The sequence below is a fragment of the Heterocephalus glaber genome, unplaced genomic scaffold (genome assembly GCF_053883595.1).
Source record: "Heterocephalus glaber isolate CG9 unplaced genomic scaffold, H.glaber_assembly_v1.0 deba00001724, whole genome shotgun sequence".
In the NCBI taxonomy this organism is placed as follows: domain Eukaryota; kingdom Metazoa; phylum Chordata; class Mammalia; order Rodentia; family Bathyergidae; genus Heterocephalus; species Heterocephalus glaber.
The window spans coordinates 4,738,601-4,765,389 of NW_028258435.1; the positions used below are offsets into that span (position 1 = coordinate 4,738,601).

Consider the following 26,789-nt stretch of genomic DNA (forward strand, 5'->3'; position numbering starts at 1 on the left):
GGTCACATTCCGCAGGCTGAGCGGAGGACTTCAAGGTAGTGAGGCACACAACCATAACTGATAGCATCTTCCAAGGCTCATGTTCTTCATGGGAGGCCACTTAGTGACTTATTAAGACCCCGTCTCAAAATAAAAACTACACAAAGAGCCAGGCATGGGGGCATACACCTGTAATTCCAGCACTCCAGAGGCTGAGACAGGAGGGTTGCAGCATGTTCGAGGCCAGCCTGGGCTACACAGCGAGACCCTGTCTCAACGCCTACCCCCCCAAAAGAAAAGAAAATAAACAAGGGCTAGGGATGCAGGAGCTCATTGCAAAGGGCCGGAGTTTGATGCCCTTCCTCTGTCCACACGCTTTCTTTGAAGATGATGCCAGGACCAGGGCAGCCACTTTGGATCCATGAGGGGAGCTGGGCCAACCAGCAAGCAAGCATGGAGGCACAGAAAGCTGAGAAAGAAGGCAGGTCTATGGTGCTTTTCCTGGGGCTCTGAATAACACAAACCGGAGTCCCTGCCCCGAGACTTGCTGCGTGAGATGCTGGATTTCCCTTATTGCTTAAGCTGACGGGAAAGGCCATGTGGTGCTTACCAGAAAACTCTCCTTAGGAAGTGGCCTGCGGAGAGACTTCCACAGGCCGTGGGAAGGGCATGGCTGCCTCGGCCCAGAGAAGCTGGGAAGGAAACTGGCTGCTCTTTCTCTCCCCTTTTTGGAGGGGTGGGTGGGGTTAGTGAGGATCAAACCCAGGCCATTCTATCACTGAACTACACCCCAGCCTTTTTTTTTTTTTTCTTATTTTAAGACAGCTCACACTAATTTGCCAGTCAGGACTCAAACATGCGACCGTCCTGTTCCTGCCTCCTGAGTGCTGGCTCCACAGGCACGCACTATCACCCTCTCGGAGCCGTTCACACCTTGAGTCCCCAGGGAGGTGGCCTGTGTGTCACTGTCCTGACGGTGGGCTCCCCTGGGGATGAGCTCTTCTAGGGCTGGCGCTCACAGAGACCGAGTTCGGAGCCCCCATGCCCAGCCCTCCAGCCTATGACCCTGCTGAGCACCTTCCAGGCCTCGGTTGTGCAAGGGCCCACAATGCTCCCTGCCCCGAGGAAGGAAGCAAGGAATCATCCCTGCTCTGGGGCTTCCCAGAGGTGGGGCCCCGGCAAAAATGGGGCAGCGGTAGAGGCAGGGCAACCTGCTGGGTGCCAGGGAGTCACCTGGAGCACTGGAAGCTGAGCCCAGGAGGCCTCTCCGAGGCGCCGGCTGGAGGGCAGGCGAGGACTGGCCCGGGAAGTCACGATGCCCAGCCTCAGGTGACTTGTGTGTCCCAGGTCCTGGGCTAGAAAGGAAATCACAGTCCCACAGACAGGCAGGAAGTCACGCCTTTGCACTAAACTACATCTCCAGCCAAGTTTTATTTTTTATTTTGAGACAGGGTCTGGCTGAACTGCTGTTTCCCAGGCTGGGCTGGAACTTGGGGTCCTCCCGCCTCACTCTCTGGGGGTGCTGGGAACATAGGCATACACACCAGCACATGGACCTCAGCCCACCAAGACCAGGCTGAGAGGAGCAAAGCACTGCTAAACACAAGCTGCGGGTGAAGGAACCCCTGGGCCGAGGCACTGTCTCCGTGGCCTTCGTGGCCGCTGACTGGCCCAGCCCAGCCCGCTGTCACCCGCTCCTTCCCAGTGAGCCACCGGGCTGGGCCAGGCGGGGCCCTGATGCCAGCCGAGTCCTGCCCCTTCCATGCATTGCGGCGCGGGTGACGCCACAGGTGACGACACCCTGGCTCAGCCGGGGCCTCCCCGACAGCAGCCTTCCCTGTCCAGGGGACGGCGTGCGCACCACGGTCAGAGGGGGCCACTTTCAGCCTCCCAGGAGGAGACTGGGCTACTGGAAACGCTCCAAACAACTTGGGGCAAGGCCCCGACTCCCACATCCAGATGGGATTGGTGCGCTGCGCCTGGTCTGCCTTCCCAGGTGTGCCGAGTGGGGGCGCCTCACCCAGACAGGAAGGAACTTCCAAAGGGCTTGGACAGCTGATGTGAACCTCACTCCACAGTCAACTCTCCAAATGCTTCTGGAAGAAACTGGGAGCTGAGCATGGCAGTGCGCCCTTAAAAATCCCAGCACTCTGGGAGGCTGATGCAGGAGGATCACAAGTTCAACCCCAGCCTGGGAAACTTAGCGACAAGACCCTATCTCAAAGTTAAAAAGCTGAGATTGCAACTGAGTACAAAAGCCATGGGTTCAATTCCCAGAACTCAAAGAAAGAAAGAAGGAGAGAGGGAGAAAAAACTCAGTGAGGCAGAGTATGACTGGATGTGTAGGCAGGACACAAAACATGCCATCCAGAAAGCCCTCAATATTCCAACACTGAGTGTGACTCCTTACATTTGTAATCGCTGAATACCTTGGCAAATCCTTTCAAGGAAAATACAATTAAGAAGAAAAAGCAGGGCGTGGTGGTGTACACCTATAAACCTGTAGGCTGAGACAGGAGGATCACTCCAAATTCAAGGCCAGCTGGGCTACATAGCAAGACCCAGTCTCAAAACCAAACAAAAAAACCCTTCTACATGAGAGTAACTTTCAGGGATTTGTTGTCATCCATCTGACAAGGGTGTGATGTGTTGCTTCTGATTTCTGATTTTTGCAGTGATGGGACGGAACTCAGCCCATCTGTCCTCATCTTGAGTGGGTCTCCCCACTCCGAGCTACTTCCCCAGTCCTTGTTGCTTTTCTCTCAGCGAAAACAGGCAGGGAGAGGGTGTGGCCCATGGAACACATGCAGTCAGTGAAGTCCTGCTGGACTCGGGCTGGGCTTAGTCACCACTTATCTGCTGGGATCCAGGTCAGTGGCTGAGTCTTGACTCAGCCCCGCTGCCCACACACCTGCTGCCAGGGATTCTCCGCCCAAGCCTGCCAGGCCTGTGTGCCAGTTCCCCTGGGCCTCAGCTCCCTGCCTGACCAGTGGGGCGCCCACAGGGCCTCGCCCCCTGGCTCCCTGAGCCAGAGCTTTTGCTGCTCAGTTCCAATCTCCTAAGGCTAACGTGGCATTGCCATCCTGCCACCCTGTCCTTCCTCCCATGCCAGATGCCAAGGGGTCCCACATGCAAGATACATGCTGCCCTGGGAGCTGGGCACTGAGGGAGAACGGCCTTCTTCACAGAGGGGGAATCAAAGATGTCCCAGGTAGCCAGGATGGTGGTGCACGCCTGTAATCACAGCACTCTGCGAGGCTGAGACAGGAGGATGCCAAGTTAGAGCCCAACCTGGGCAACTTAGCAAGTTAGCAAGACCCTGTCTCAAAATAACTGTGAACAAAGGGCTGGGGAGGCAGCTCAGTGCAAGGTCCTGGGTTTAATCCACAAGGTAAGAAAAAAAGAAAGTCCCGTGTAGTGCTTCAGGCTGTCACTTTCTCTATCTGGGGAAGAAACAAGCCTGTTGGGGTCCAACTGACTCCCTTCTCCCTCCCCCTAGTCCAAGATACTTGACAGCAATGGTTGTTCTCACAGGCAAGGGTCCTGCCTAAGCTGTTCTGTTTCCCTTTCTGCAGAGGCCTTGTCCGTTTTGGGAAAGGCTGCTCAATTACTCAAGAAACTGGTATTCAGACTGTGCCCCAGGCTGGTAGGATACCAGGGGCGTCTTTTATTCTTCCCTGGCTTGGGTGGCTGTAAAGACTTGGATGGCTGAGGTTGAAGCCCTGAGAAAGGAGATGACTTGCGTCCAGTGTGGCTGAGTTACTCCAGGGTTCTCCAACTCCAAACCCCCGAATACCCCGGGGTAGATTTACATTCCACCCCCACCCCGTCTCACTCACACACACAAACACACAACAACAAAAAGAAATGAAGGACCATCTCAACACTCCGGGAAGCTGAGGGAGGAGGATCGCAACAACTTCGAGCCCAGCCAGCCCTCGGCCATGGTGCGGGAACCCTCCGCACCTCCTCCGCGCTCTGCCTCTCTGCTCCCCGACTGGGGTCGCGGAGCTGCACCGGAAACGCTTAGAGCCCGTCTCCAGCTAGAAGGCGCCGGGCCACAGGGTGCAGAGTCCGCTCCGCCGTGTCTACGCGGCCCGCGCGCCCCGGGACTCAGCTCGCATCGGCGATTTCCCTTTCCTGCCCTAGGGGACGAGGCATCGAATGCGAAGTGAAAAATAAAGATTTGCGCGGCTGCAGACGCTGAAACGGAGCGAGGTGCAAAGGCTCTGCACTCCCCGCTCCAGGACCTGCGGCGCAGTTCGCGTGCGCTGGCCGGAACTCCGCCGCAGTCAGCGGGAGCCTGAGGGCGCGGTGCGCGTGCGCAAGTGGGCTGCAGCCAGGCCCGCGAGGCCAGGGGCGTGGTGCGCCTGCGCGGGCTTCCCTCGGGGCTGGGCTGGTGGCGAAGCCGGGCTGGGCGCGGCGAGAGGGCGCGGCGCGAGGCCGCGGGGCGGGCACGCGCGGGGCGGGCGGCCCTCGGTGACACTGACGTTTCCCCGCCCGCGCCCCCGCCCGCGCCCCCGCCCCCCGCGTCCGGCCTCGGTTGGCCCCCGCCGAGCCCCCGCCCCTCCCCTGCCTCCCGGCCGGAACCGATTGCGGCTGGTTTGAGCTGGTGCGTCTCCATGGCGACGCGCGTGGCGTATAAGTAGCGGCGCGGCGCCGTCGGCTTTGTCAGTCGCCGCATCCGCCGCCGCCGGCCGCCCTCAGCCAGCAGCTCGGCGCCATCTCGGGCCGGCGTCTCTGGCGGGCGCAGCGAGGCGGCGGGGGCGGCGGGCGGCCCAGCGCTGCGGCCTGGTCCCGGCTCGGTCTTCGCCCGTCTCGGCTCCGGCGCTCCCATGGGGCCAGCCCTTGGCGCCCAGGCGCTCTGAGGTGAGGGAGAGCGCGGGCGGGCGGGCGGCGCAGCCACGTGTGCGGGCCGCCGGGTGACACGTGGTCGCCGGGCCTCCGCCACCTTGGTGACCCCTTCTGCGGCGCGGGGTCGCTCCCGCGCGGCCACCCTGGCCCTCGTCTCCCCCGGGGTGGCCGCGGGCTGGCGACACCCGCCGGGCCGGAAGCGTGGAAGGCCGCGTTCCCCTCGCGGCAAGTGCAACGGGCGCCGGGCCGGTCCTCCGCCCCGCGGACCCGCGATCGCAGCCCCTGCTGTTCTTAGTTATTTCTCCTGGGCGCTCAGAACAGGCGGCACCGACGGGCGAAGTTTGCGGGAGTTGCTAGTTTTCAGACTGCCCGAGAGTAACAGTAATAAGGGGAACCGAACCCCCATGGCTAAGGAGTGTTTATTTAAAGACTCCGATTTAGCAATGTAAGAAAAAAGCCTGGCGCTCCTAAGGGGTCGGGTGTGGTGACTGCACGCCTATAATCCTAGCGCTGGGAGGCGGAGGCAGGAGGATCACCGCTAGTTCGAGGCCACCCTGGGCTACAAAGCGAGGCCTTGTCTCAAACACCGCCCACCCCCAAAAGTAAGCAGAAAGCTTTTATTCAGCGAACCGGCGTTCACATAGGAGCCAGCTGTGAGGTTTTAGCCAGGAGGTTGATGGTGTGGTTGGAGAACCCTAAGTGACGGATGAAAGTGAGGGAGACAGGCACCTTGGGTGTGTGGGGAAGACAAAGATGTGTTGCTTCATTCAGACCTAAAAGGGAGCAGTTCCATTGACTCACGAGGTTTTTAAAGTTTTTGTTTAAATGAGCTGCTGTCTCTTCCAACATGCCAGCTTGTGCTGATTAGCTATAAAGACCAGGTGGTGGGTGTGCCTAAGTCAGACTTTTCAGATAAGTTATTCAAGTAAAGCTTTAAAAAGATCCAGAAAAGCAAAATACTAAGTAGTGGTATATTTCAAAGAAATAAAGCCTTTCTGTTTAAGGTGCCTTTGATTCAAAGATGTGTAACAGGACTGTGATTGTTTGGTCTGTTACTGCCTGACTTCTTATCAGGCGATGGAAGGTGCCTGAGGCTTAAGACAGTGCCACCACGCCTGGGTTTGGGTTTGTTGCACCCTCGTATTCAGGGCCTCCAAGGCAGAGTGACTTCTGCCTTTGGCTGCCGCACTGAAGTGGGTCCGCACAGTGGAAAAGAGCCCTACCTGCTGGGAATTGGAACAGGTTAAAGTCAGTAATTTTAAGATAACTCATTTGCCAGTGTCACATTTAGTGAAGGCCAAGGACAGGGCTTTTGTCATTACTATGGGGTTCTTGCTAATTTTTCTTATTCTTAGCTAAAAGTGACTCCCATATGGCAATCATTCATAGCTGCACAACTGGTAAGGGGAGTCAGAAGTCCCAGAACGGCTAATATAGTAGGAAACACCGGTTCTATAGTACCGGTCTGTGATTAGGTAAGAGCAGCTGCAGTACCGTGCATCATGGCAAAGGTCAGAGAATTAGCTCTGGAAATTCTCTGGAACTCTGCTCAGTGAACCGCATGGTTTGGATAGTTCCACAACGCTGCTTAATTAGGAAAAGTCCTATGGAATTTAGTGGAGGGAGGGAATGGCAAGATGTCTCGGGCTGCAGGTTACTGCTGTAATACTCTTTCAGGTTTCTGAAGCGCTGAGACAGCTTCGAAATAAAGCTGATGAAACTGAGGTCCCTTGGGAGGCTTAGGCAGGACGACCACAAGTTAGCTTCTCACTGAGGCAGCTTGGTGAGACCCTGTCTCAGGGGATGTAGCTCAGTGTGAAAGGCCTGGCTCTGTTCCCAGTGTCGGGAAACAACAAAAAACACTTGTCCCGTCAGTGAGCTAAGTGCAGACAAACTTTTTGTGTGTGTTAGACAGGGTCTCACTGCAGCCAGGCTGGCCTCCACTCAGAGCAATCCTCTTGCCTTAGCTCCCTAGTGCTGAGATTATAGGCAGCCACACCCAGCTTCGGGCAAACTTGTGAAGACTTCCATCTGTATTCTGGACAAGCATATTTGAACTGCTTGTTTGGAAATGTGCTGTATCCCCCAGGGAATTTCTACGTGGTGTTGGGAAGAACAGTATTGGGTCTGAGGCTCCCCGCTCACGGAATCCTGGAATCTAGGAGTGAACGTTGGGATCTCACACCATCAGATCTGTCCCCAGGAGTAGTCGGTGGCTCTGCTTCCTGCCTGTGGTGACCCTGAGGTGACTTCTTAGAACATTTCAGCTGCTGCTTCAAGGACACGCTGGCCTGCATTACGTCTCTTAGCGGTCCAGGTGAGTGCTGAGCCCACCCTCAGGGCTGGGTGTGCAGCTGAGCTAAGGATTGGAGTAAGTTCCCCTCCCTGTTTCCCCTCCCTGTTTGCAGCTCCCTGTGTGCAGAGGTGTGGAGAAACCATGAACAGCTCCCGCAGTGAGGAGTTTGACTGCTACTTCCTCGATGAGGGCTTCACAGCCAAGGACATCTTGGACCAGAAGATCAACGAGGTCTCATCCTCCGTAAGTGAGGCCCATGCAGCACTGCACATCGGGGACTTGGGCTCTCCATGGCGGTGGGCGTCGGTGACAGTGGCGGGTGGACAGGAGCAAGACCTCGAAGGAGGGGACGAGAGGGCAGTGCCTGTTGTAGAGCTGCCAGTGGTTACCTGCTCCTCTCGTTTCAGGATGACAAGGACGCCTTCTATGTCGCAGACCTGGGGGACATTCTCAAGAAGCATCTGCGCTGGCTGAAAGCTCTCCCTCGAGTCACCCCCTTCTATGCAGTCAAGTGCAATGACAGCAGAGCCATTGTGAAGACCCTTGCCGCCATCGGCACGGGATTTGACTGTGCGAGCAAGGTACAGAGGGCAGCTGGCTTTGGACAGCAGATGCTAAGGAAAGGTGGGTGCCTGGCAGCTCCCATGTGCTTCTTGCTGTACAGCATGCCGTCTTTCTGTCCCCTCAGACAGAGATCCAGCTGGTGCAAAGTCTTGGGGTGCCCCCAGAGAGGATCATCTACGCCAACCCCTGCAAGCAGGTGTCGCAGATCAAGTATGCGGCCAGCAGCGGGGTCCAGATGATGACCTTTGACAGTGAGGTCGAGCTGCTGAAAGTGGCCCGGGCGCACCCAAAGGCCAAGTAAGTCGCTTATTCTCCCTCCTAGGGGGAGTGGGAGTGGAGATTCCTGGCAGCCCACCAGGAATTCCCAGTTAATTAGAAAATAACGTGAACTCAGCTGGTTGAGAAAAGCATGGTTTTCTCAACTCAGAGGGTGGGGCCAGCACTTAGCATAGGATACTCTTTTGTTTTGTTTTGTTTTGTTTTGGTACTGGGACCTTGCGCTTTCCAGGCAGGTGCTGGAACCACCAAGCTGAATCCCTGGCCCCAGGTTCTCTTTGTTTTGACCTCGGTGGTTCTGAGTGGTTCTCTGGCCTGAGGTGCGTGACATGCTCTTCTCTCAGGCTGGTCTTACGGATCGCCACCGACGATTCCAAAGCTGTCTGTCGCCTCAGTGTGAAATTTGGTGCCACACTCAAAACCAGCAGAGTCCTTTTGGAACGGGCAAAAGAGCTGAATATTGATGTCATCGGTGTCAGGTGAGGCCTTGGTGGCACTGTGTGCACCTGAGACACCAGGCAGTGCCAATGCCACAGGCTTTCTTCCAGTTGAATGTGAGACGGTAAGAGACCCTGTCTTCTCTGCCCTCAGCTTCCATGTGGGGAGCGGCTGCACTGACGCTGAGACCTTTGTGCAGGCTGTGTCGGACGCGCGCTGCATCTTTGACATGGGGGTGAGTGGTGAGGGCAGTGCCACAGCGAGTGCACCTTCTGCCCCGCGCAAGTCCTCCCGGGTTACAGTTTCGCTGGCCAGGGACACTGCTGTTGCTGTGGCACCCGCCTGACTGCTGCTCTTGACTCTAGGCTGAGGTTGGCTTCAGCATGTATCTGCTGGACATCGGTGGGGGCTTTCCTGGATCCGAGGACGTGAAGCTGAAATTTGAAGAGGTAATTTCTAACAAAACTGAGATACAGTGGCTATTACAGCATGTTCTTTTCTTAAAACTTTCTATTTTAATGTAATACAAGTAGATGTTAATAAAATATAAAAATTAGTTTTCTATGAAAACATGAAACAGTAATTGGAGAATAAAAATGATTAATATACTGTGTATTATGATCCTAGATAAAAAGATTCTCTTAGAAGAAACAAAAATGAAACTTTTTTTCAGTGAAGGAAAGAAACTAGTAGTATAAGTGAAACAAATTAGCATTTACATTATTAAGATATTTCTTAAACAACAGAGTAGATACTTTGGGCTACTTGAGCTTCCTTGCTTCCTGTTTATCTTGTGCTTTGCTCTTCAGCAAGAGTCTGAGACCTCACTGTGGCACCAAGCACCGGCTGGGACAGCCACTTAGCACCGTTTGTTCCTGCACTGAAAGCCCTCGGCCAGAGCTCTGGCAGTCAGTTCTCCATCTGAGAACTGCTGTGGGTTACACAGGGAGGCTGGCTTCCTTCGGCCTGTACTCTTGAGAGTGGTTTGCTACACTTGAGACTTCCTGTCCATAGGAAGTTAGGCCATTGTGTGATGCTTGGGTTAATTATTAGGATGGCACATGTCTGCCATCCCAGCACTCAGGAGGCTGAGGCAGGAGGAGTGCAAAGGGTTTGAGGCCAGCCTGGGCTGCATAGTGAGTTCAAGGGCAGCCTGGACTCCATAGGGAGGCCCTGTCTCGAAAAGCCAGTAAATAGGTTCACATTCTCATTTGTTAAGATTATGTGAAGGAGGCAGAGGGAAGGGTTTTTATCTCGATGGCATGTTTTTGCTAAATCAGACTTCTGTACCCTGACGCTACACTCCTTAGTCATTTGTTGTGTGCTGTTGGATGAAATCGTGACTTGTAACACTTTAAAAGGGAAAGGAGCATGGGGGTGCTGGGCAAGGTGGTGCATGCCTGTAATCTCAGCATCTGGGAGGCTGAGGCAGGAAGATCGCTGTGAGTTTGAGGCCCAGCCCCTGAACTACGTAAGGAGATTTTGTCTCAAAAAAAAAAAAAATTAAAAGGCAGCATGGGTGGCCAGTAGGGATTGAAGCGGAGTGGCTTCTGGGTGTGGGGGTGTTTCTGCTGCTGTCCCCCTATGACAGCTGCCCCGTCCCCTCTTCCTGTCCTGTCACTCTCTGAGGCCCTGGGGTCTTTTCCCTCCATGTGAGTCCCCATGCTGAGTGGCCGCTCTCTGCTCCTCCTCATAGATCACCAGCGTGATCAACCCTGCTCTGGACAAGTACTTCCCGGTGGACTCCGGGGTGCGCATCATCGCCGAGCCGGGCAGGTACTATGTGGCGTCAGCCTTCACCCTCGCAGTGAACATCATCGCCAAGAAGCTGGTGTGGAGGGAGCAGGCCAGCTCTGACGGTGAGCGGGGTGCAGCCAGGGAGCTCCCAGAGCTGGGGTGGGCGGTGCTGAGCGGGCTCTGCTTTCCAGATGAGGAGGAGGCAAGCGAGCAGACCTTCATGTACTACGTGAACGATGGGGTCTATGGCTCATTCAACTGCATCCTGTACGACCACGCACATGTGAAGCCCCTGCTGCAGAAGGTGCGTCTGCCCCTGCCCTGGGAGCGGCAGGGGTCGGGAGCTCATGGGAGCAGGGTTAACAGCCACTGCTTTCTGTGCAGAGACCCAAGCCTGATGAGAAGTACTACTCATCCAGCATCTGGGGGCCCACGTGCGACGGCCTGGATCGCATCGTGGAGCGCTGTGACCTGCCCGAGGTGCACGTGGGCGACTGGATGCTCTTTGAGAACATGGGCGCCTACACCGTTGCCGCAGCCTCCACTTTCAACGGCTTCCAGAGGCCAACCATCTACTACGTGATGTCAAGACCAGCGTGGTGAGTGCGCATGCGCGCGAGGGTTCTGGTGGAGATGGGGACCTGGAACCCCAGCACTGTGGGAGGCCAAGGCAGAAGGGTCACAGGTTCAGCTTGGTTAAGAGCCTGTCTCAAAGTAAAAAGTTAAAAAAGGGCTGGGGGTGCAGCTCAGTGGTAGAACGTTTGCCTGGCATTCGAGAGCCCTTGGCTTGGTTCCACCCTCTCCAGGAAAGTGCTTGTTTGCCCTTGCTCCTATCTAGTTGAGTCAGAAATTGCTCTGCCACAGGTTACACAGCAGGAGGGGAATCCCTCCCATAACACAGACTGAGAAGGACTGAGGAGGGAGGGCGGCTGTGTAACTGCAGTGTCTGACGGACGCAATCTGTGGCTCCCCATTAGTAGAAGGTCCTGGGGCAGCCCTTCCTGTGGCATCCAGGCTGAGCACCACTTTGTCCCCTAGGCAGCTCATGCAGCGGGTCCAGAACCACGGCTTCCTGCCCGGTGTGGAGGAGCAGGACGTTGGCGCCCTGCCAGTGCCCTGCGCCTGCGAGAGCGAGATGAAGCGGCACCCGGCAGCGCGCACTTCCGCCAGCATCAATGTGTAGACCGCCTGCCATAGGTGTGGGCCCGAGGGCAGCTTGGCTGCGGGTTGGGACCGTTAATTTAACTACTGCTAGTTCTGGGCATTTGTAAGAGTAGAGTTGGCACAGGCACAGCCAGGAGACTAGGGGAAGGAGGGTCACACTTATCTGTGTTCCTATGGAAACTATTTGAATATTTGTTTTATATGGATTTTTATTCACTTTCACACGCTACTAAAGAGGGCCCACAACTGCCCAGCAAGCGTTTGTAGCTTGTGCAGCGGCAGCATGGGCCCAAAGCTTAGTGTTGTGACCTGTTTTGGAAATAAAGCATCTTAAGAGAATTATAGAATTGGGAGATACTTGCAGCCGGCTCACCCGGCCCTGTGGCATCTGCTGGGAGCCTCACGGACCAGGCTTGTGCACCTGGGGGGTGCAGAGTGGACGATGATGAAGGTGACGAGGAAGATGGCAGCCGGGCGGGGGCTGAGCCTCAGTGCACAGAGTCTGATGAAGGTGACGAGGAAGATGGCAGCCGGGCGGGGGCTGAGCCTCAGTGCGCAGAGTCTGCAGTCTTGTGACTGGGGCAGAGTTGCCCTGGCCGTGCCTGGCCTGTGGGAGTCACATGGGCATCCTCTAGAGCTCGCTGTCTGGGTTCGAGGCATGTGGCAGTCCCCTGACTAATAAACTTGGTGTCAGCAGTGCCTGTGTTGCGGATCTGCACCTTCCTGTCCAGCTGTGGCCACTGGCCTCAGATGTCCTTTGCTCACTTTCTATCCCATCTGCTTCCACTGAGCCTGCGGCTGCCCACAGGAAGCACAGGTTACAAGCAGGTGCGGTCCCTGTCAGCGGGGCCATCATGGGGACCCTGCCAGCTCCTGGGAGGGACAGGAAGGGAGAGGCTGTGGCTGGGAGTGCCATTGGATCACTCAGGGCGGGGTGTCCTGTCTGCTGCCGGCCATGCTCTGTGCCACCCTCTGCTAGGTGGTGCAGAGTCCAGCTCCAGGCAGGGGAAGCCACTTCCCTCCAGGCCCCTGTGCCCACCCTGGCCAGGGGCTGTGGGGCGGGCCCTGGGCACCTGGCCCCAGGTTATAGAGGGAGCTGGCTGGAGCATGTGTGCTCCCCGTGCCTAAGGTCCCGGTACACTGGGCGGCCTGTGGTCACCTGCATTGGGCAGGACCCGCCCTTCCGCCTGAGGGTGTGGAGACTAAGGAGCCTGAACCAGCGTGGGGCAGGGCCATGGGTGATCTGCTTCCTTCCCCACAGCTTCTGTCACCGCACTAGTGTGTGTAACAGTGCAAGAGGGGCCAGGTGGGTGAGACAGCTGTTAAGGACAGAGGTGGGCCACGTGCACTGACACAGGACAGCCTGCAGGCCGGGAACACGGGTGTGCTGGTACTTGTGGCAAAAGCAACACTCACTAAGCTCTGTGTGAGAGACCCTCACCGCCTCAGTACAGATTAGGACATCCACGACAGGCAGGAGGGGGTGGCCAGGGAGCAGAGGCCCCATCCTTCCTGCCTTTTGGCTATGTGTGCTGCATCTTGCTGGTGACCTAGGGCCTATTCCTAGGTGTCCCTGGGTGGCAGGGTGGGTTGAGATAAGGCCAAGCCCTGCCATGCAGATGGTGAGGCCACCTGCAGACCATGCCTGGTGACTGCTTATCACCGCTCAGCAGCTGCTGAACAGCTGGAGGTAGAGCCAGGCAGGGGCGGTTGGGCTTCCGAGGTCATGGGAGCCACAGCAGCAGGCAACCCTAACCCTGGGGTCAGCAGAGGCACCCTGTTGGGGGAAGGCATCACAGACCCTGCCCTGCAGTCCTCTTCAAGGGCTCTGCCGGCAGGCACGTTGGAGGCACAGGCGGGAGGGTCAGTGTATTGGAGAGCACTCTGCTCTGCTGCTCTGCTCTGTTCTCCTGGCCTGGGGCGGGTGGGTCGGCCCTGTGCTGTCCAAGGTAAGAGGAGGGCCTGGGGACAGACAAGTCCCCACTTTCTGGGCCACTCCCTGTAGCAGGAGGGTTCCCCCATTGCACCTTGCCCTGGTGGCAGCTCAGGGACACCCCAGAGCACGGTGCCCCCCAGCCTCCCTGACCCAACCAGGCAGCGAGTCACCCTGGCTTCGGGACAGATATGCTTGGCCGAGGCCCGGCTGGGCTGGGCAGAGGGGTGGCGTCTCCGGAAAGGAGCTGGCTGCAGCACAGCCTGTGACAGTCTGGCTCCTCCAGCTCCCAGCTCCAGTCCCCTCTGACTGTACAGAGCCAGCTCTGATTTCACAAGTAAGGTGCTTGGATTTAGCAAATAAAAATACATTACATGGGGCATATGTAGAGTGAAAAATTACTCATGTTTCTCTGAAATTTTTATTTATCTGGGGCCCCTGTTGGGAGGGCCTGTGTGCTCCGTGGCCCACTACACGTCAGGCTCCCGGGATGGCTTCGTCTGCCAAAGGGAACGGAGATGGAGGGAGGCCTTGCACACAGACTGCAGGCCCGCGGCTCTGAGAGGCCTGGAGGCCTCAGGGACCCCACGTGCCCAAGCCAGGAGGGCCTTCCAAGTTGCGGCCACCAGGGGGCAGGAGCGCCTCGTGTTTAAGGTGCAGGTCCCGTGACCCATTCCCCGCCACACAGGTGCAGCTCCAGCCACTGACAAGGCAGCTGTGTGTGGGGACAGAGTAGGCCCCTATGGAGCAGGAGGGTTAAACTCCATCCTGGGCCACTCTGATCCTGTCGCCTGCCTCTCTCCCATCCACCCATCTTCCATCCACGCACCCTCTGCCCATCCACCCGTGCATCCATCCCAAGCACCACGAGACTGCAGCTGGACCATGCATGAAGCCTTGCTCAAAGGGATAAATTCCTGGGGCCACTCTGCTGTGACTCCATGGAATAAACCAACTCCAGTGCCTGCCTGCAGAGGATAGCAGAGCACTTGGGACCCCAGGGCAGAGCAGGAGAGACAGAGACCTGGGGAGCACAGGTCACAGAGTGGGAGGCCTGGGACCCCTCCTCCCAGATGCAAAGAGCCCCCAGAGGCCGGGGTGGCTGGACGCCTTGTGCTTCCTGCCAGGCTCTCTCCCCTGCCACTGGGCTCCTTGGCCCATGGCCGCTGTCTTGGGGCCCAGGGTGCCTGAGGAAGGCCAGTGCTACCTCGTGCTCCTGCTAGGGGAGTGTCCCTGGGGGCCCCCAGGCTCACGTTTCCCACATTTGGACAGGGGCGGCCATGAAGTTACTTTTATCCATCAACTTGACTGGGTCCCGGAGTGGCCGGGTGAGACCAGTCTGGAGTCTGTGGGCTAAGTGGACTGTCCTCCCCGGGGGTGGCCTCGTCCAAGCCACGGGGGCCTGAGCAGACAAAGACCGAGCGAGAGAATTCACCCTTTGCCTCGTGGGCTTGGGCATGGACACGGGCCTCCTGCTTCGGACGTGACCGGAACTAGCTGCTAGCTCTCCTGGGTTCCCAGCTGGCCAACTGCAGGTCTTGGGGCCTCTCAGCTGCTATCATCATTCACTGCGCCCAAATCCTTACCATCCAGGTGCCTATTACCTATGCATGGGTCATGGATCCATCCATCCATTCATCTGCCCATCTATTCTTCCCTCCCACCCATCCACATGCCTCTGCCCCTGGAGGCCCCTGGAGAGCCCTGACGCGGGCATCCCACTTACACCCACACCCACTGGCTCTGCTCCCCACGGCACCCGCTCCTAGCAGCACTACCTATGTGGCCTTTGCCGGGCCTCACTTGAGAGTCCTCCGCCCAGGCAGCATTGCCAGCACCCCTGTCCTGCCTCCAGCAAGCTGAGGTCACCTGGCCTCGCCCCCGTGCCCACCTGGCTTTGCCCGAGGCTTGGTGACTGTGGGCGCACGGGAGCGAGTGTGCTCGGGAAGTGGCCTCTGGGTGCCAGGACTCAGCCCTGCTGGACTTGACTGTCTCAGGAGGTGTGGAAAAAACCTCGATCAGCTACGCACCTGTGTCCATGAGCCTGCTGAGAAGACGACCTGGAGCCCTCACAGCGGGGAAGCCAGGGGACCGTGTGACAGGAGCCACTGGGGCCCCTCTTTGGGCCAAACGGCACTTCCGTCTCTCCCTGGGCCTCTCTGCCTGGCCAGTGCCCGTCATCACCAGGTCCAGCCTGGGTGTGGACAGGGATGGTGGCCTGGCCACGAGCTGGGAGGCTGCCACGGTCCAAATTAGGACGGGGGAGCCCGGGAGACGCGCTTATTGAGAAAAGCTGTGTGTGCGAAGCCGGCGTGGGAGAGGGGCACAGAAGGACCCGAGGCTCCTCAGTGATGGTTTCCCGCAGCCCCGATGTGCGACTTCCGGGCGGGGGATGGGCATCCCCACAGGGCCAGCCGCCACGGGCCCAGGGGCGGACGGAGGCCGAGGAGGCAGGATGCAGACCCAGGCTGAGCCTCGGGCCCCACCCATCCCCTTGGAACGTGACTTCCACACCGAGACGCTCCCTGTATGTTCAATACGAGGCACATGACACTCACAGGACTCCGTTTATTTGATCATTTTAATACCAGAAATGCCAGACCAGTCAACAGGAAGGACGGTCACACAGATGCCTGCACTCACGACAAGGACGGTGCAGCGTCCAGGGCCCCGGGCATGCATGCATCTTCTCCAGCACGGGGCGGGTGCGAGGCCGAAATCCACGGGACCACCGCAGGTCACGGGACCATGCTGCACGGGCGACGGGAGGCTTCAAATAGGGAACCTACACGTCACACCTCACGTCAGCAGACACATAATTTACATATGAAAAGAAAGGACCGCAGAATGACGCGTGCAAGGGCTCTGGTCACGTGGGCAAGGGGGCGGGCCATGCACGGGAGGGGCTCGGCTGTCTGTGCTCCGCTGTCTTCGTCTTCATCTTCGGTCCCACCCAGCCCACGAAGTCCCCGCGCTGGCGCTGGGGAGGCCAACTCGGGCCTCGGCACGCTCCTGGAAAGTCCTGCCCGGAGCCCGGCAAGCCGTGCCCTGCAGAGGAGAGTTCCATCCCCGGAGTCACTTTGGAAGGGACGGGCCGGGCGGGAGGGGACATCACGCTGGTCAGGCGGAGGAGGGAGGCAGAGCCCGCAGGCCAGGTGCTTCGTGTTACTGGCCGGCCCGGCAGGAGGGTGCTGGAGGCGGAGGCGTCCGCTTTGGAGAGCAAAGCTGAGAAGGGCAGGAGCCCGGGCTCCTCGCGTCGCCCACCCCACCCCCACCCTCAGAACTGGCTGGCGCTGCTGGGGTCGCACTGCAGCAGCCGCACGATGGAGGGGTCGCTCTTGGCACCTTTGATGAATTCTTCCAGGGACAGTTTGCCTGCAGGGCGGAGACGGGAGAGCAAGGGGGGTCATCAGCACTCTTTGGTCTTTGTGCTTCCAGAGGGGCTGGGAGAGCCTAGTGGGGTGGCGCATGCGTGTCATCCCAGGACGTGGGAGGCTGAGGCAGGAGGACTGCCCGAGCCCAGCCTGGGCCGCTCAGTGATACCCTGTCTCCAAAAGCAAAACAGAACAAAACACGGGGCCGTGCAGAAGTCGGGGTTCAAGCCTTGAGTTTTGTGATTTCCACACACTTCTATGGCTTTCGTGAAAAACAAAAAGCAAAACAAAATGAAACACAAACAACCCCTTTAGCTTTTGAAGCTCTCTGCAAGCACCCAGCAACTCCAAGTTCATTCTCAGGGGCAGTGGGCCCTGCTGGACGAGAAAATACTCGCGGAAACCACCCCACACTTCACTTAGTAAGAAATTTATGAAGTGGCGCTCGCCTGTAACCCCAGTACGGACGGACGGAGGCTGAGGCAGGATTGGAGGAGTTCAACCTGGTCAACTTAGCAATTCAGTGAGATCCTGTCTTGAAATAAAAAATATAAAAAGGCGGGGATGGAGCTCAGTGGTACAGCAACCCGGGGTTCCTTCACCCAGAAAAAAAAAAAAAGAAAGAGAGGAACAAAGAGGCCCCTGACCCGTGGCCAGTTCAGGGCTTCGGGACCTTGCTGGCTGGGGTCTCCCTTGAGCATTGCTTTCTCTCTAACACTGGGAGATGAAGCCCAGCCACGCCAAGTCCCCCCAACCCCCCTCTGGGCAGAGGGGTACAGGGGGGAGGGCTGGGTGGCAAATCTAATGATACCAGTGACAAAGTTCCCGAAATTGTGCCTGCTTCCTTCCTTCCTTCCCTCTCCCTCCCTCCCTTCCTCCTTCCTTTTCTTTCTAGATAGGGTCTAACTGTGTAACACAGGTGGGGCTCAAACCCAGGATGCTCCTTCCTCAGCCTTCCGGAGTGCTGGCATTACACGTGTGCACCACCACAGCTGGCTAGGAGACCAGATCTCTTTCCTTTTCCTTTTTTTTTTTGGTACTGGGGATTGAACTCGGATCCTTGTGCTTGTCCAGCAGGCGGCGAAACCACTGAGCTAAATCCCTGGCCCTCCTTTTCCATTTTTTAATCTATTTTTTATTTTTAAATTTTTTTTCAGATCTCTCTCCTGTGCATTTTGAAAACAGTTCCCTTGCTGTCTGGGAGGCTCTTTGCTGTGTGCAGTCAATCGGGTGCCCTGGTCTCCCTGCCGGGCTTAACTCACCTTAACCCAGAGCACTTCAGACTCCACATGCACTTTCTTGCGCATTAGTTTATTTTTAATCTCAGCATAGCCCAGGGAGAGCATTTTCTTTCCTTTCCTTATTTTTTTTTTGAGAACAGGAAAATTTATTGGGGAACTGGGAATAGGAATAGCTCCTCAGACACAGGAGGGGTCCCAAATGGATTGCCAGTAACAATCATCTTCGATGGTGAGTGGTTTTTTTTGGTATTGGGGATCGAACTTGGGACCTTGCGCTTGCAAGGCAGGCACCAGAACCACTGAGCTAAATCCCTGGCTCTTCCTCCTTTTTTGTTTGCATTTTTGAGACAGGCTGGCTTTGAACTTGCGATCCTCCTGCCTCAGCCTCCCAAATGCTGGAATTATAGGTATGCACCCCCCCCCGCGCCCCCGCCATGAGGTCAGACCTTCTGCACAGCGGGGTGAGCTAGAGTTCAGGTGCAGTGGCCCCGTCCCCTGGGGCATGTGAGGAGACTCATCTCATGGTGGTGGCAAGAGAGGCTTGGGCAGCTTCCCAGGACCCAAGAACCAGCCCCTGTGCCCCCCAAACACACTCCGGGGTTACAGACAGCAGGCGACAGGAAGGAGCCATCGGCTTCCACCGTGCCGCCCATGCTGGCCGCCCTACCGTCGTTGTTTGTGTCCATCTGTCTGAAGATCTTGTCTGTCCGCTTCTCCGGGGTGGACTCGTCCTCCGGCATCTTCATCACAGACGACACCATTTTGTAGATGGCCTGCAAGAAGTGTGGTTCAGGGAACACAGGGACAAGGGGCGGCCAAGCTCGGGCTCCCTGATGCACAGGAAACAGCAGAGGATGCAGCATCTGAGCCGAATGCCGGCTTCCTGACGCTGCTGTGCTAAACAACTCGGCCTGACAAGCATGGCCACAGCTCAGCCTTTGGGGTCACTCGGGGCCACCTTACCCCTGCCAGGGCCACACAGGGTCCTCGGGGTCCTGGAGCTGAGGCCCGAAGATACTGGCAGAGGAGGGAATGCTGGGAAATCAGCTTGCTGAGCCTAGGGCCTGAGAAACGCACCAGTGACTCCCTTCATAGGACACAAAGACTGATACTGTCTGTCACCTAGGCCAAGGGCTAATACACGCTGGCTTTTTTTTTTTTCTTGAGACAAGGTCTCGCTATGTAGTTCAGGCTGGCCTTGGACTTGCTTTTTGGGTTTCTTTGGTACCGGGGATTGAACTCAGGTCCTTGGGCGGCGTAACCACTGAGCTAAATCCCTGGCCCTGGCCTTGAACTCATGATCCTCCTGCCTCGGCCTCCTGAGTGCTGGGATTACAGGTATGTGCTACCATGGCTGGCTTTGTTCTTTCTTTTTAGCAGTCCTGGGGTTGAGCCCAGGGCCTTCTTACTGAGCTACATCCCCAGCCCTTTTTATTTTTTATTTTGAGACATGATCTTGCTAAATCACTAAGTTGCCCAGGCTGGGCTTGAACTTGGCATTCTCCTGGCTCAGTCTCCTAGAGAGCTGGGATGACAGGTGTGCAGCACCATGCCTGGCTTAACAAGGGCTTTTAGCCAGGGAGATGACACTGATCCCTCTTAAAGGGGCAGCCAGGGTAGCCCGGCCCCTGGAGGCCCAGGCGTGGGGGCAGGTACAGCCTCTACCTGCACAATCTCCAACATCTCGCTGCGGCTGATGTACCCGTTGCCATCCAGATCATACATGCTGAAGGCCCACTTGAGCTTCTGCTCCAGCTTCCCCCGAGAAGTCACGCTCAGCGCGATGATGAACTCCCGGAAGTCGATGGTGCCATCACCGTTGGTGTCAAAGGTGCGGAAGACATGCTCGGCGAACTTGGAGGCGTCGCCGTAGGGGAAGAAGTTGGCGTAGATCTTCTTGAACTCGTCCACGGTGAGGTGGCCGGTGGGGCAGTCCTTTAGGAAGCCCTTGTACCACTCCTGCAGCTCATGGTCGGTGAACTCCGTGTTCTCACGCAGGTCTTGCAGCACCTCCGGCCGCAGCTTGCTGTTCTGCTTGCCCATGGTGGCCGGTGACTACACCTGCAAGACACGGTCAGCTGAGGACACCGAGGGCCCAGCCGAGCCAAGCAACATCCTGGGTGTCACGAGCCATAGGCCAGAGGGACCCAAACAAGCCCATCAGTGTTTGTTTTTGAGACAGGGTCTTGCTCTGCAGCCCAGGCTGGCCTTCAACCTGTGGCAGTCCTTCTGCCTTGGCCTCCTGAGAGCTGGGGTTACAGGTGTGCACCTGAGGGGATCAACCTGCCCCAGCCCTGGTCCAGCCCCACTCCATTGCCCCCACTGGCTCTCTGATCTGCCCTGAGACTTGGGGTGACACCAGCATATTCTGGAAGGCTTGAAAACGTCCTGTTTGTTTCTTTTCTTTTGGCAGCACTAGGGATTGAATCCAGGACCTTTGTACTCAGCAACAACCCCAGCAATTTATTTTTTGAGACTAAGTTTTGCTAAGTTGCCTGGGTTGGGCTTGAACTGGTGACCTTTCTGCTTCAGCCTTCCAGAGTGCTAGATTACAGACCTGCATCATGGAAACTCAATTAATTAAAAAGATAAATAATTGAAGGCACACCATGGTCATGATGGCTGAGGCCAGGGTGGCTAACAGTTAAGCTGCTTGATTGGCTTGGGACCCACCAATCCACTCTGGACTGGTGGGATTGGTGTAGCTCTCTTCTGGGTGTGTCTGGGTGGTCATGGAGGGTGACCCTGGGGTCCATATCTGGTCCCTGCCCTTCCTCTCTGGCTCTGTTCCCCAGCTCTGCTCCCCGGCCACGATGCACTGAGCAGCTTTGCTCCACTAGGCCCTTCTGCCATGATGTTCCTGCCTTGAAGAAGCCAACCATGGACTGAATCCTCTGAAACTGTGAGCCAGATCCACCCTTTCCTCGTTTATGGTGCAGGTGTTGGGTCCTGGGAAAACCATGAGCCATGGGAAAACCAACACAGTGGCTCAGAGCCAGGGTGAGGCCTAGGCATGGCTGGTCCAGAGAACCCTAACTGATGGAGCAGGACAAGCTGTCCTCAGAACGCTGTCTGAGGTACAGGCTGGGGCTGCTGCCTAAGTAAAGATGCAAGGAAGCTGGGCTTGATGGCACACATCTGGCATCCTAGCACTCTGGGAGGCTGAGGCAGGAGGATCGCAAGTTGGAGCACAGCCTGGGTTACTTAGCAACTTAGCAAGACCCTGTCTCAAAATAAAAATTAAGAAGGGGCTGGGGATGTAGCTCAGTTCAATTCTCAGTACTGTATTAAAAATAAAGAACTAAACTAAAGCTTCTGGCCTCAAACTCCCAGTCACTCACGGGGACAAAACCCAAGATGGAGTATTTCATACAAAGGAGCTCACTTTAGCTCTCCTTGAAACTCACAGGCCCAAAGCAGCGAGGCGTGGGGAGCGAGCGGGAAGAGAGCTGCACGCTGCGGTGACCCCGGGTTATTAATTGAGTGTGGCGCAGCTGCCTGGGAAGGCGCCCGCCCGCCGGGAGCAGCCTCTGTGCAGCGCCTCACTGAGCAGAGCCATTTTCTTCTCCGCAGGGAAGCAGGGGGGCGGTGAGCGGCGCCGCCACCTGGTGAGCAGCGACGCCTGCACTCGTCACGGAAACGGGGGAGGCCAACGCAGGCCCTCGGTTCATTCTAGGGCCCCGGGACTCTGTTACTGTTCTTCATGCACTAACTTGTGAAGAAGAGACGCAGACGCGGAGCTGGGAGCCCTAGGTAAATATCTGACGTGAAGCCCGCACTGCGGCAAGTGAAAGCCTTTCTGATGGCACAGTGCTCCAGGAGCCCGGGGAACCGGGCCAAGGGCCCCTTAACCACAGCTTAGCGAGGCAGGCTCGGCCCCTCTTGAGAAACGCCCCCATCGAGCCCGGCGTGGTGGCGCACACCTGCATCCCAGCAGGCGGGAGCCTGAGGCAGGAGGATCGGATGAAGGGCCAGGGCTCAGGAAGAGGTTGGAGCGGCCTTCGCTGTGAAGCTAACTTCAAGGCATCAGACGGCTGGTGTGCAATGACAGCCAGTTCCATCTGGAACAGACCTGAGAGGCGTGGCAGGTGGGAAGCTGGCGGGTCTGTGCTTTCCTCCTCAGCCCGATTCTCCCAGTGATCCACAGACATACCCTCCTCTCACAGCGATCGTCCTGCCTCAGCCTCCAGAGGCCTGGAATGGCAGGTGTGTGCCACCGCGCCCAGCTTTGATTACAGTTTTCAAAATAACTGATGTCCTTCTTTCCTCCCTAGAAGCCGGCGAGAGTCAAGTCTCCAGTAGCCTCGCTTCCGGTGCAGTCCTCGAAGAAGCCGGTCCCAAGGAACCGGTGCTGCAGGCAGATGTGCCTGGGGCCAGGCGGGCTGCAGTGCATCCTGGCGGACACTAGAGGGCGCAGGCGGACAGGCTCGCAGACCTGAGCTGAGGCCCCGCCCCTGGACACACCTCCACCCGCTTTCTGCCGCCCTCGGGTGCCTCAGTTTCTCCATCCATAAACTAGGACTGCTCTGCACCGCACTCCCCCCCGCCTTATGCGGCTGTCGGCCATTTAAAATGTGGCCAGTCTGAACCCGTCTATGGGACCTCTGTAAATACTGGATTTTGATGCTTTTTTTTCGTTTTGGCTTTTGAGACGGGGTCTGGGTATGTAGACCAGGCTGCCTCAAACTCACAGCAATCCTCCTGCCTCAGCCTCCCGAGTGCTGGGATCACAGGCGTGCAGCACCACACTTGGGTGTCCCTTCTGTCTCTAGTGGTGCGGGACAGAGGCAGTATTCAGCATGTGATACCAAGGAGACAGGGTCTGGAGCCACCGAAGTGGCTCCCAGAGTCCTGTGCAGGCTGTGCTGTTCTTTGTGCCTGCAGGTCCCAGGCCCTTGAGCGAGAGATACCGTGTTTGCATTTCAGTCACGTAGAGGTGCAGGCTGTTTGGGGTCCAGGGATGGGGAGGCCCTGAGGCCCCTGACCCAGCGAGGTGCAGGAGTAGCTGTAGGGAGAGTGTTCTGCCTCTGCTTCCCTTTCCGAGCCACAGCAGCCGTGCCCTGTGTCCTCTGCGGAAAGAGGTCACACAGTGACCTGGTGGCCCGGATGTGAATCCAGCCGCTGATGGAGAGCAGCACTCACCACCGCCAAGGGAGGCAGTGACAGTGGCCCCTCAAGGACAGAGGCTGGGCCATGTGCATGAGCACGGTGGTGGGAGGGGGCCGCCCAGCAGAGTGGCCAGGACTTGCCTGCCCCCCCCACATCCCCCTCTGCAGCTATGCCCCATGGACACAGGGGGCATCAGCTACTCAGTGACAGGCAAAGCTGAAAAACTGGACCCAAAACATCAGAAGCAACCAGTTTCTTATTCCCAGGGACTCGGAGGGCCCCAGAAAATGTAAGAGGCACCAGCAGAGCCGGGCGAGGTGGTGCACACCTTGATCCCAGGCCTCTGGCTGGCTGAGGCAGGAGGATCTTTAGTTTGATCCCAACCTGGGCAACCTAGCAAGACTCTGTTTCAAAATTTAAAAAATAAAATAAAAAGGGCTGGGGATGCAGCTCAGGGTGAAGGCCCTGGGTTCAGTTTCTAGTCCTGAAAAAGAAACAAAAAGCCACAGCAGGTGGCAGCCTGAGACCTCAGCCTTCTCCATCAGGACGCACGGATGGGAGTAGTCCCTGCCACCCAGGCAGGCCCCTTGGGGCTCCTGTGGCTGCTGATGTCGGGTGACCTGCAGCCCACCCAGGCCTGGGCAGAGGACAACACCGCAGCAGAGCTGTCTCGGTTTGCCTGGCTCTCCCGGGGCACAGGGAGCGAATTGCTCCAGGCTGGCTTGGTGAGTGGTGACTCAGCCCTGCCCGCGGACACCAGGAAGGAACAGGGTTCCCCGCCGGGGCTGAGCAGGGGCTGTCAGGCAGTGTCACTCCTGACTGAGGCCCACACGCTCCTCCTCGAATGGGCCCCAGTCAGTGTGGCTGGGGTCTCTTCACTTGGCCCTGGGGCTGGAACCCAGGGCCTTGGCACGGAGCTGCATCTCCAGCCCTTTTTATTTTTAAATTTTGAGACAGGGTCTTGCTGAGTTGCCCAAGCTGGGCTTGCCCTTGAAAACTTCCTGGCTCAGCCTCTCAGAGTGCTGGGCAGATAGGTGTGCCCACTACACCGGCCTGAGCCCTAGGTCCCTGGCTGTCTCTGAACTGGCCTGGGTTCAGTTTCCCTGACTGTAAAACAGGAACTGTGGGCTGTGGTGAGGATGGGAAGGAAAGTGGAGAAGACTCTGGCACATGGAAAGCATCGCAGACACGAGTGAGAACTGGCACAGGCTCCGTGACAGACGCGCCGGGCGGCTTAATGAGCTTCATCACAGACAGAGCGGGGCTGGCGGGAGCTGCAGTAGCAGCCCATGGAGAGGGACCAGGAGCCCGGGTGGGCACATCCAGTTGGGAGAGGCCAGTCAGAATCTAACTGCCGTCCAAGGAAGAGGAGGGAAGAGACGCGGCAGGCCGTGCCCGGACAGGTGGCCTCGGGATGGGTAGAGGGAGGACAAAGTCTCTTGGTGGCGGGGCTGGGGCTACTCCCACTGCAAAGGGGACAGGGGGGCTAGCGAGTGCTGCAGACACTGAGGGGGCATAGGGAACTGGCTGGAGCAACCCCAGCACGAGGCGCGTGGGAGCCACGCCCGGGAGAGGACAGGGCTGCTGCGGGGTGGGGATACACACCTGCCATGCCGTGTGTCTGTGTGAGCCCCTGCCGGGTGCGTGCGCGCCGTGCACACCGCAGACCCCACACAGCACATCACAGCCCCTCCCCACGTCACCCGCACAGCCCTTCTGTCCGCACATCCCCTGGGTCACACATCACATATGCTGCCTCCCCTCCCGCTGGGGTGGCCCCACCGACTGTCCCCAGGCCTCGGTCCCACCAGGACAGGCCTGCCTTTGTGGGCGGCTGGCCCTCTGGGAGGGAGAGGGGTTCACTCCTAGGAGTTTGCTCCTAGCACCAAACACATGGCCCTTGCTTTCCGTTCATCCACTCATTTGCTCATCCATCCTTCTATCTGTCCACCCTCCCGTCCACCCGCTCCCCTGCTCTTTACCCACGAGCTTACAAGGTGGGGCCTCAAGGCATACAAAGCCACCCACTGTGACCCGACATGCAGAGTGGCTCTGGGGTACATGGGTGAGGTCTCAGAGGTGGCACCTGAGCTTGGGTGGGCTGGGAAATCACTCAGGGTGAGGACAGGGTGGAAAGGGCATTCCAGGAGGGGCCCACCGAGGCTCAGGGCCCAGGAGATGTGAGGGTGGAGGCTGTGGCTGGTGTGAGGGGAGCACTCAGCTTCCTCCTGGGGTGCAGCCACCTGCACAGCATCCAGGTGTCAGCGGCTCACAGGGACAGGGTTCTGGGGACACCATCACCTGCTGCGCAGCTATGGGCCCGTGACCAGTGCAGAGCAATGTAGAATAATGTAGACTCTGCATCATTCAGCTTTCCATTGCAGGGACACAGTGGCCAACACCCACAATGCAAAGGAGGAGCAGAGGTTTCATCTGGCTCGTTCTTTCTTTTTCTTTTTTTTTTTTTGGTACCGGAGATTGAACTCGGGTCCTTGCGCTTGCTCAGCAGGCAGCAAAACCACTGAGCTAAATCCCCGGCCCTCTGGCTCATTCTTTAGGCGATGCAGTCCATGGTCAGCTGCTCCAAGGCATGAACACCATGGCAGAAGGGAGTGGAGGAACAAAGATGCTCAGTTCATGGTGGCCGGGAAGTAGAACAGGGGAATAGAGCCAGACAGGAAAGGGAGGGACCAGATATGGACCCCAAGGTCACCCCCCTCCATGACTCACCCAGAAATGGGCTTTACTAGTCTCCTGGGCATTTCATAATCCAGACAAATTGATAAATCATGCTTAACATTCACAGAAACGCATAGAACAATACATAGGAGTATGGAATAAAGGGCTAGATTAACAAATGTAAGCTGAGGGGAGGAGAGGCAACTAGGGGAAGAAGAAAAGATCCCATCAAGCCCTAGGAATTCAGACAAAGGACTAACAGGGCAGTTCAGATGGATAAAGGTAAAGAGATACCGGAAGCAACGAAGGGCAGGAACTGGCACAAGCCGGCCTCGGTGACAAGCACTCTGTTATACGCAGGGCTGTCACTGCCAACTGGGGCTTGGGCTTGAAGGCCTGGAGGTGCTTTCTTCCCTTGCTATAAAATCCGAGTTGGAACAGCTCGGCTCTGGAAGGGAGTTCCAGCCCTAAAGCAAGTCCCCGCCCCAGCGGAGGCTGTGCAAGTCCCGCAGGGCTCTCCCCAACTGCCCTTAGCAGGTCCATGGCTCAGCTCTCTTCCCAGTCAGGGGAGAGCACTGACTTTCTGCCAGGTCCTGCCTGAGCGATGACTAAATTCTCCACTACGAGCCCCAAGTGAGCTCTTCCCAAATTTTCAATTCATGTGGCCCAAGTGATCTGATCGCAGTTTGGCCACACGCTGTGAGCTGCCTATGAGAAGAAATGTAATCGTGAAGTTTACACTTCAGAGGTGTCTACAAGCTGGGCGTGGTGGTGCATTTGAGCACAGTCTGGGCAACTTAGTGACTTAGCAAGACCCTGTCTCAAAATAAAAAATAAAAAGGGCTGGGGATGAAGCTCAGTGTGGAGGCCCTGAGCTCAGTCCTCAGGACTGAAAAGCAAAACAGTGTTTCCAAGACACACTCAGCCTCCAGAGATTTCGTGCACACTGGCAGAGAGCACTGCCCCAGGACAAGGTCCACCGGAGACGCTGGCCACGCCTCCCGCCGTGCCACGCTCAGCGCTGCAGGCCAAACGCTGCAGGTCCTTGTCCTTCAAACGTGGAGAAGACCTCCAGGCCATGGGCTGTGCTCTCACTCAGGCCTGACTTCTCAGTAAGACAGGAGACGGCACTGACCCAGAGGGAG

The 26,789-nt window shown here is 57.3% G+C and overlaps 2 protein-coding genes and 1 long non-coding RNA gene across 13 annotated transcripts in view; 1 reads left to right on the forward strand and 2 right to left on the reverse strand.

Moving 5' to 3' along the window:
- Positions 1–3,604: 3,604 nt before the first annotated feature.
- LOC147821631 (uncharacterized) lies at positions 3,605–4,475 on the reverse strand. Its single transcript, XR_015446755.1, has 2 exons — positions 3,946–4,475; positions 3,605–3,701 (listed from the first exon to the last, which is right to left on the reverse strand). It is a non-coding gene; the product is annotated as an uncharacterized LOC147821631 (long non-coding RNA).
- A 229-nt stretch (positions 4,476–4,704) lies between these two features.
- Odc1 (ornithine decarboxylase 1) lies at positions 4,705–12,007 on the forward strand. 2 transcript variants are annotated; one of them, XM_004869963.3, is made up of 12 exons: positions 4,705–4,848; positions 6,923–7,150; positions 7,242–7,372; positions 7,537–7,710; positions 7,818–7,990; positions 8,314–8,448; positions 8,561–8,642; positions 8,773–8,856; positions 10,104–10,266; positions 10,336–10,448; positions 10,529–10,743; positions 11,183–12,007. In XM_004869963.3, the coding sequence occupies exons 3-12, from the start codon at positions 7,271–7,273 to the stop codon at positions 11,325–11,327; spliced, it is 1,386 nt and encodes a 461-aa protein (XP_004870020.1). In that variant the 5' UTR covers positions 4,705–4,848; positions 6,923–7,150; positions 7,242–7,270; the 3' UTR covers positions 11,328–12,007. The 2 variants fall into 2 exon arrangements, with proteins under 2 accessions (XP_004870020.1, XP_021104042.1); XM_021248383.2 differs by having other exon boundaries at positions 4,710–4,848; positions 7,037–7,150.
- Positions 12,008–15,804: 3,797 nt separating this feature from the next.
- Positions 15,805–26,789, reverse strand: part of Hpcal1 (hippocalcin like 1) — a 59,083-nt gene continuing 48,098 nt past the window's right edge. For all 10 annotated transcript variants that reach the window (XM_004869966.4, XM_004869964.4, XM_021248380.2 and 7 more), the window contains 3 exons: positions 19,522–19,917; positions 18,524–18,629; positions 15,805–16,616 (listed from right to left, as the gene is read on the reverse strand). In XM_004869966.4, coding sequence (XP_004870023.1) covers positions 16,519–16,616; positions 18,524–18,629; positions 19,522–19,899 — 582 coding nt within the window. In that variant the 5' untranslated portion in view covers positions 19,900–19,917 and the 3' untranslated portion in view covers positions 15,805–16,518. The remainder of the gene's footprint in view (positions 16,617–18,523; positions 18,630–19,521; positions 19,918–26,789) is intronic.

Bases quoted from the DNA above. Each gene is read 5' to 3' on its own strand.
- Odc1 (XM_004869963.3), top strand. From the start codon at position 7,271: ATGAACAGCTCCCGCAGTGAGGAGTTTGACTGCTACTTCCTCGATGAG. The intron at 7,991-8,313 runs GTAAGTCGCTTA...CTCTTCTCTCAG, and splicing joins CGGGCGCACCCAAAGGCCAA to GCTGGTCTTACGGATCGCCA. The intron at 8,449-8,560 runs GTGAGGCCTTGG...CTCTGCCCTCAG, and splicing joins ATTGATGTCATCGGTGTCAG to CTTCCATGTGGGGAGCGGCT.